The sequence below is a fragment of the Sylvia atricapilla genome, chromosome 5 (genome assembly GCF_009819655.1).
Source record: "Sylvia atricapilla isolate bSylAtr1 chromosome 5, bSylAtr1.pri, whole genome shotgun sequence".
NCBI classification, from domain to species: domain Eukaryota; kingdom Metazoa; phylum Chordata; class Aves; order Passeriformes; family Sylviidae; genus Sylvia; species Sylvia atricapilla.
Genome location: NC_089144.1, coordinates 68939592 through 68948524, shown reverse-complemented (window position 1 = coordinate 68948524; position 8933 = coordinate 68939592). Strand labels below are relative to the sequence as shown.

At 37.8% G+C, this 8933-nt stretch overlaps 1 protein-coding gene across 3 annotated transcripts in view; it reads right to left on the bottom strand.

Moving 5' to 3' along the window:
- Nucleotides 1–2644: 2644 nt before the first annotated feature.
- Nucleotides 2645–8933, bottom strand: part of CRY1 (cryptochrome circadian regulator 1) — a 40785-nt gene continuing 34496 nt past the window's right edge. For 2 of the 3 annotated variants that reach the window (XM_066319993.1, XM_066319995.1), the window contains 6 exons: nt 8711–8913; nt 7869–7970; nt 6747–6839; nt 5510–5581; nt 5294–5401; nt 2645–3317 (listed from right to left, as the gene is read on the bottom strand). In XM_066319993.1, the coding sequence (XP_066176090.1) occupies nt 5298–5401; nt 5510–5581; nt 6747–6839; nt 7869–7970; nt 8711–8913 (574 nt within the window). In that variant the 3' untranslated portion in view covers nt 2645–3317; nt 5294–5297. The remainder of the gene's footprint in view (nt 3318–5293; nt 5402–5509; nt 5582–6746; nt 6840–7868; nt 7971–8710; nt 8914–8933) is intronic. The other variant, XM_066319994.1, reaches the window with a different exon arrangement.

Genomic DNA, 8933 nt, shown 5'->3' with positions numbered 1-8933 from the left:
AAAATGCCTTTGCAAATGCTCAGGGTTCAAATGCTTGAAGACACCCAAAAACTACTCTTTTGGGAGGTTTTTTTTTCGTCCCAAATATCCCCTAAAGTTGCTCCTGCATGCTTCTTAGAGTACTTTTTCTTTTGTTTCCAAAACTCCCAAGTCTGCAAACTCTCCCCCTCTCCCAGCAGCCCAGGGAAGGGCCAGCTAAATCCCTTGGGAACAGATCTTTTTTGAGGACTATTTTAAGCTCCATTTCTGGAGGAGAGATCTGCTAAGCAACAATATTCCAGCCCTTCTTCCATACTGGATTTATAGTATTTATAATATACACATTCCCAACTCCTAGAAAAATCCCAAGTGTAATGGGGGTGTGGGGAGAAAAACCCTATGTTACAAAGGTTTTAGTAAATTTTTTTATTGCGAGAAAAAAAAAAAAAAAAGCCTTCACTTTTTTTTTTACTTATTTTTGTGGTCACGGCCCTTAGTAGGTTGGAGAGGAAGACTATGAGGCAAAGGGCTCATTTATGAGGTTATTGCTGCTCTGAAGACAACTTCTCCCCTCTCTCACACTAAACTGAGTCTTCTTTCTCTCACCACAGTCCTGATACCAGAACTCCTTCAAAGCCAGCCCACAAGCTGAACAGCATCTCCACAGATTTTCCTTTGCAAATCCAAGGATTTGCCTTACACCAAGAGGAATAACTGCTTTCAGCACTTAAGAAGGGAGGGGGGAATTAACTTATCATCAAAATAAACTCTTGGGGAAATTTCTTCTTTCACCTATGGAACTTCCAGACTAGTTAGGGGAAGGTATTATTTAAGCAGATGTTATTATCTTGATGGGAGTTTCATATGGGAGTTTCATAGCCTAATCATTCAAAAAATCTAGGTGGAATATTTAATGAGATGGTATGGTTTTTTTAATACAAGGTTAGCAGAAAAATTCAGCATTATCTTGACAGAGTAACATGTCTTCAGGCAGTCTAGGCCTATTTTTTTTTTCTATTTTCAGACTACTTCAACAAAAAAAAGGATTGTTAATTCTCCTTATTATGTATGTCTCCTTATTATGTATGTCCCTAGGGAACCCTTCCATTTTATTTGGACTGATCTGTGGAAAATACTTAGCATCTGGTTCTCTATTCTCACCATTGAGTTTTTTCTTCAATTTCAAACATTCTCTACACCTCAAGATAGAAGACATGCCCCTATTTTCTTAGTAGTACTTTTGATTTTGCCATTGTATACAAATCAGTATGCAGAGATATTTACATTAACAACTATAATCTCAAATCTAGTACCATGGTAATTTACTCTACCACAAGAACTCTGCTGCTTATGTCGTTAATCCAAAATTCTAATCTAAATTTTAAACCAATGCACAGAAATGCCCCCTGTCTGTAAGTCACCAATGTGATATTAAGAACAGGAAAAGTAACTCCTCTCACTCTGAAATTATTTACTAATTAGTACCAACCATATGAAGTTTAACAAAGACAAGTGCTGGATTCTGCTCCTGGGATGGGACAACCCTGGATGTACGAACAGACTGGGGAATGAGATGCTGGGGAGCAGTGCCATGGAAAGGCACTGAGGTCCTGCTCAGTGTCATACTGAACATGAGCCAGCAGTGCCCTGGCAGCCAGGAGGGCCACCCATGTCCTGGGGGACATCATGCCCAGCATGGCCAGCCAGGCGAGGAAGGGGATTGTCCTGCTCTGCTCACCTCCAGTGCTGGGGGCAGTTTTGGTGTGAATGTAAGAAGGATTTAAAGCTCTCAGCCCAAAGGAGGGCAGCAGGGATGGTGAGGGGCCTTGAGGGAAAGCTGCATGAGGAGCAGCTGAGGACACTTGGTCTGTTCAGCTTGGAGGAGACCTCACTGCAGTCTGCAACTTCCTCATGAGGGGAAGAGGAGGGTCAGGCACTGATCTCTTCTCTGTGGTGACCAGTGACAGAACCCAGGCAAAGGCCTGAAGTTGTGTCAGGGGAGGTTTAGGTTGGATATCCAGAAAAAGTTCTTCACCAGAGGATGGTTGGGAACAGATTCCTCAGGTACATGGTGCCTGAGATTCTTGGGGATGGTGCTGTGCAGGGCCAGAAGTTGGAGTAAGTGATTCTTCTGGGTCCCTTCCAACTCAGGATATTCTAGGATTTTAATTTGGGCACCTATTCAAGTAAGAAACTAACCTGGTCATATGCAGATTCATACTGCTTCTTCAGAGATCTCAATGGTCTGAGAAAACAGCTAAAACTTCTCTAAACATTTGGGACAGTATTGACTGGAGCATTCAAGCAAGTCTGAAATCAACATCCTCAAAAAGCAGCAAATTAAACGGATTGCAGGAAAGAGTCCGCAGCTATCAAGCAATTTGTAATTATAGCAGGGGAAAAAACCAACCCAAACACCTAGATTGTGAAGAAACAATAAACACATCAGTGAAAAACAGTTAATGGTCAGAACACATACATGCAGTTTCAAGAAAAAGGACTGGATAATTTGCTTCAGTGTTATGAAAATTGGAAGTAAAAGGTAATATAGTTCATTGTTTGTGACTTCCAGATTCAGTCTAAAAAGAGTATTTTTCTTCTTTCCTGAAACAGTTCTGTTTGGAAATTTAAGCAGGAGCAATAGACTACACAAGAGACAAACATATGTATCTATATATACAATTTCCTTTTATTAACAAGGTATGTCATTACTGAACAAGGCAACTGAGAAATACAAGGACTGGACATATACATGAAAATCTTACAACTCGACTAAAATTGGCATGTGTATTATATACAGATGTGATTAACTATGATTACAACTCTACTGTATTTGATTAAACACAGTCCTAAGCACTTATATTATGAAAATATGAAGTTGATCATACAGAGCTCAAATATGGAATCTAAAAATAATAACAATTAAAAAACTTCCAAACTTTCTATTTTCATTTGTTTTTCAGAACAGCACTTAGAGCTTTTCCTACGACCATATACATGAAAGATTATCAAAAATATATTGATGGGTCTATCACTAATCATGAATATTTATATTTACAATAAGTTAGCAAATTCTTCACCAAATACTTTATATACAAAACTCAATTTGCCCTTTGTGAAAGAGTCATTAAAAAGTTAAAAACCATAGAAATGCCAGTTAGAAATAATGCATTCCAAAAATTGGACTTGCTTTCAACAACTGAGAACAAGTGAAAATAATTTATGAAAAGGTATGTAATTTTCGAACATGAACTCTCACAACACTTTAGCTCCAATAAAGAGTTGCAGGAATTTTGTCCCATGTGTTCTTTGAGTGGCAAACTTCTCTTCCAATCAAGCTGCAAGAAAAAAAGAAAAAAAAAATATTCTTAAGCAGTTTGATGTGTTTGAAGACAGAAGTCATTCAAGGGACCAGTACTGTTTCCCCCCTTCTCAATGCAGGAAGCCCTGTCCCAATCTGTATTGACCCAAATACTCAGAATTCTTATTTCTCACCTTAGAGGCTAAAAGGAGAAGGAAAAAAAAGAAGAGAAACCCAACAAAAGCCTCTGTACTCTGTACTTTAGTGCTATTCAGAAGTGCACAACCTTTCGCCAGCAGTGTTTTTGAGTATGATCTTAGCTGATGTTTGTATTGACTATAATGCTTTTGCAGCATGCTTTGAACACCCCTAACAAAATCATCTTCTCTGCCAAACTAAAAACCCCTCCAACCTGTCTCTCAATTGAAAAAGAGCTTAGACAGGAACCAGACGTTCGCTCTGCAGGTACTTCTTCTACACAGACACGAGCACCTAAGGAATTCTGCAATACAAAACATGGATGCTGAATGAATCTACACATACTAAGGATTAGACAACTACTGAAACACAGACTCTCTTGGAATTATGTTCCACTCAGGCCCATCCAAAAAAAAAACAGAAATCAGTTTGAGAACACAGAAGCAGTTTACAGGGCTTCCAGTATGTGAGAAAATAGCAGATGGATCACTCACTAAGGTCTCAGCTCACCTCCTCAATTGACAGCATCATGGAAACAATGCTGTGGTTCTGCGCGGAATCAAATCAGTAAGACACAATTGTTCCTAATGCACCGCAGTAACTTTGACAAAGTGCTGCCACTGTGTAACGAGCAAAATTACATCTTGCTGTCAAAACCAAATGAAGTAGACTGAATTTCCCTTTTTATCTCTAGAGATGATGAATGTATCTCCTACACTTGTTGTATGGAATCCCTGTTTTCCAGTTCCAACAGTGTCTCTCCATGTGCTATTATCTCAATTGTTGTGCTGTTCTTACTTATTCTTCAAATTTCACAATGACCAATGCTCCACTTCGTTTTTTTAAAACATCTCAATCACCTTTAACCTTTGCAGCCACACTCCCAGCCCTGAAATCCTGTGCTCTCTTATTTCAGACAGTCCTCCATTATTTGGCTTTCCTCCTTAGTAATTACTCTTTAATTTAGTCTTAATTCTTTTCAGGTCATCTTCCTTGTTCCTCTCAAATCAAGCTTACTGGGGGAAGAGGTATAACAATTCTGGCCTTCTCATTCCTCTATCCTGTTCCAAACTTAATCCAAAAACCACAATTGACTTATCTTCTCTATGTTGATGATTTTACACATAAAAAACTCCTTCTCCAGTTTTCTCTCTCCACATTTTCACACCTGTTTATGTGTGTCCATCTACAATGCCTTCTCCAAATTCAAGTCTTTTTCACCACAGCTGGACAAACTTAGGTATTGAGTAACCTGCTTCAATTACAGAACAATGACAAAGGCTCACATCTTCAAATCTTATTTGTCCCTACATCTCCACACTTAAGAACCACATCAGTATTTTGCTGGTTTTTGGCAGTATCTCTCTGCTTAGTCCACTTATATGTCCAAACTAATCCAGGCCCTGAGCTCTTCCTTTTAAGTTGTCTTAGTCTCCTGATTCAGGTCACCATACATTCACACAGGCAATGCTACTGGCACAACTTAAGGTGAGATGTGGGAGCAGAGAGTAACTGAAGCTACTTAAGCAGTTCTGTGCATTAAAACCACAGTTTAGCTATCTTCCTTTTGTTAACACCTGGATCTGTGTCTGATAATCCTCAGTCTGGCTCTATTTTTGCAACTACCTCGTTTTTGGATACTTCAAAACCTCTTAGAGAGAGCTAGGATTTCGTTCTGTCTGTTTGTACAGTCCCCAGAAAAGAAATATTCACAGCAACAGTTTAGGATCCTTTGCATTGCACTGACACGAATGTTACCACAGACACAAAATTTGTACAGAACTTTTTATAACTTTAAGGTGCCTCAGATCTTACCAGTTTAGTTTGTGCTCTGTCGCTGGACTTTTGGTCCAACGCTCTGAGTTTCTTCTTCTGGATTTGGGCGTTTCCCTGCACTAATGCCAGTACCAAGGGCCGTTCTTCCTGATAATTTAAAATCAGTGTTTACATTAAGACTCTATTGCACCCTTATATATCCAAGAAAAGTGTTTGGGTTGTATTTTTTTTTTTTTTTGCTGGTGTTTAAATTACCTGCTTGCAATAAGTGTGATTGCTGATTGTCTCCATGAGCATAGTGTAAGATACTACTTGCTTGACAGTAACCTGTTCAGATACAGTAGATATTTATTATACTACATAAAATTTAGAGCTTCAAGCAAGTGTAAAATTATGTTCTTTATGACAACAAAAAGGAGCAAATTGATTTATTTTCCACAATCAAGAAAAATCCTGCCAGAAACCATCCTGAATGCAGAGGAGTTCTTATGCAAAAGAAAAAGAAGCCTCATGGTAGTCTACAGCAGTTAAACATATATGCACTTATATGTGCAGAGTGAACAACATTTAGTGTCTACGTATTTATGCATTGTATTTGCAACAAGCAGGATACTTGTATATCCAAAGATTAAGTTGTTATAAATTTTAACATTACTTCTGCCAAGTCTCCTTATCTTTTTATTATTTTGCTATAGCAACGCTAATGAATCACTGGCATAACTTAGTTGTGGAAAACCAAAAAAAGGCAAGCAACTTAAAAGAAAGATGAGAACTTTCTTCTGATTCACGTAAAGTATCTACTGGCAACCTTGAAACTGAGTGTTCTGCATGAATAGTGCAATCAGCAGAAACAGTTGCAAGGTTTCTTGTTCTGAACAGCTGCGGTGTCCGGTTAAGTTCTGGGTGCTTAAACAAAACAGAAAACAGTCTTTCCTGATCAGTAAACACACCACCTCTGTTAAGACTGCAAAGAAACAAACAGTTGGGTTAAACTTCATTGCAACTTGGATTTATCACAAACCACAGCTTAAGGTTGTGTACAAATAAAGTAACAAATACCTGCTTCCACAATAAGAGGCTATCCACACAGAACTGTGGAAATTAATTATATATGGAAAGAGTGGTAGTGAAATCAGGGAAAAGATATACAAATTTTGCTATTCAATACACACAGTGAACTTCTGGTTTTCAGCTTCTTTTAAAGTAGCCTAGGATAATGTTTATTAGTTTTTGTTTAGTCACACTTTTGATCCCTCCCACTCACAAAATACAAAACCTGCTCTAGATGAGGACTTTAGAGATAAAAATGACAAGACAAGCAAGTTCACTCTAAGAAATAATTTCTATGTTTCAAGAACAGAAACAGGGTCAGTTCATGTTTGTAGACAGCCGCTGTCACCCAAAATCTATCCATGCTATTTTGATGTTTTGTCTGGTTTTCCATAGTTGCAAGGATTTGAAGATCCTCTACAGACAGCCACTGCCACAATACCTTGCTGCTGAACTCCACTTGTTCCTGTGTGAGAGTCTCCCAGGGCACATGACTGAACAACAGAATGACCATCACCAGCTCCCAGCTGAGCTCCTGGAGAGGCAGGGAGAAGACTTAAACAGAACAGAAGGTACGACTCCACTTTTGGGATTTAAAATGTGGGGGAGTTGTCCCTCCTCTTCAAGAGATAGGCTTTTTATTGTGGCTTTTAAACTATAGTTTTTTGAAACCACCTCATTACAGGTCCAAAGCTCTAGTAGTTTTTGTCTTTGCAAATTTACTGAACCTCCTACAAAAGGAATACATTTCTGATGTGAAAAGTGTAAGTACATGTATACCTAAACACATTTTAAAGAGAAAAGAGTGCACATTATGTTCATTTTTTAAAAAATAAACTCTTCTTGTCTTATACACATCCTAAACTTATAAGAAATAAAAGCTCAAGCACCCAGCTTTACAGAGCTTGTATTTTAAATCTTTAGAAGAGTCGTACTGGCTAAGAACAGTAAGGTCCATATTCCTCCACCATCTGCTTCTAACCTTGAGTAAAGCCTAAGAGGAATATAAAAACAGTAGATTTCCAGTTCTGCTGTATACTTTACATTGACGAGTCCAAGGTTTACATAGTATTTAAGAATTTAAGATAAACCATGAGTTAATACAATCTTAATACTGTTCTTATTTTTTCTTAGTAGAAATAAATTCCAGTAAGCAATCTAATGAAAACTTTACAAGTTAATAATTCTCACCTGAAAGCTCACAAGCTGCTCCTTATTATAAATATCAGGATGCTTATACACTTCTCAGAAAAAATCATATTCAAATGCTTTTGAAATAAAATTGTTTGATACTAGAAAATAAGTAATTTTTGGAGGGGAAAAAACACAGGTGAAAAATATTTGCATATTTGAGATTAAAAAATAATTTAATGATGTCTACATACAAATACTATTGAACAGTGAATAAATTTGAAAATATTTGTGACTTGCACTCAAAATTGTCTTGCGAAAGCAGTTCTTTCTTATCATACAAAATGGCAAGGGCATTATAAAAGAAGTTCATAGTTCATACTTCTTGTAGTTCAGTCCCAATAATTCTATGTATTGAAAGAACTTGACTGACCTCCTGTACTACCACAACCAGAAATGCTTTCTCCTGGTGAATAGCCCATTAGGCCACCATTTCCATTTCCATTTGGATTAGAAGGCACAGTTGCAAGAAGACCTAAAAACCAAAACAAAATATATAAAGAAAGATAGCAAAGAAAAAAAAAATCAAGTGCAGCCTTCTGTTTTCCTTGTGATAGCCAATTCTCCACCCTCACCTTGAGTGGTTTACTTTTATGACAGGAGAACACATCTCTGTCTTGCCTGCTTCTGTTTCTTGCCAACCAATTTTAGTTTACATTTACTTAACTTTAATTCTTCTACATCATATTCTGCTTAACTTTTCCAATAATCCTTAGTAACACATGTCCAATGTATGCTGATTCAATACCCAGTATCTGAACATACTGACTCCTCACATCTTCCTAAGCAGTGCAATGCACCTGGTCTACCTCTCAGAGCAAAGGGGAAGAATCTACCAGGGACTGGGTTGGTGCCTACTCCTGCAACAGCATTTGCACATGCAAATACAGTATCACTGAAGTTATGAATCATACTAAATTTCTAATCACTGGTACCAAAACTTAACTGTGCGAGAGTTTATCAGAATGCACAAAAGGCCCAGTTTAACAAAAGCACTTTCAAAGACCCATAGAAAAAAAAAATAATCCAGGCAATATTTCAAGAGGCATTCCCCTCAAACTCTTTCCTTTCTCAGTTATGTATTTCCTTGGATACCAACCCAGGTGACCACCCTGAGCTTAGACCTGACTCTCACTGACAGTGAGACTAAATTTATTGCTAAAAGGTGAGAGAAGTTTAAAAAAAATAAATAAAGCAAATAATCTATAACCATACCCAGTCCTCTGTATCGTGAAAGCTGCTGGTAGATCTGTTTCATCCTCTCAATATTCAGACGGCTTGCCTCTGCATGGTTTACCATTGGTTTGGGATAATTAACTCCTATAATACATTTTGCAGCCTTCTGGATGCTCTCTGGGGCATTCCAAGGATCATAGATGTATTTTGCAGGGAAACCTCTAAGTACTGGTAAATAACGTCTTTAAAAACATAACAAAAA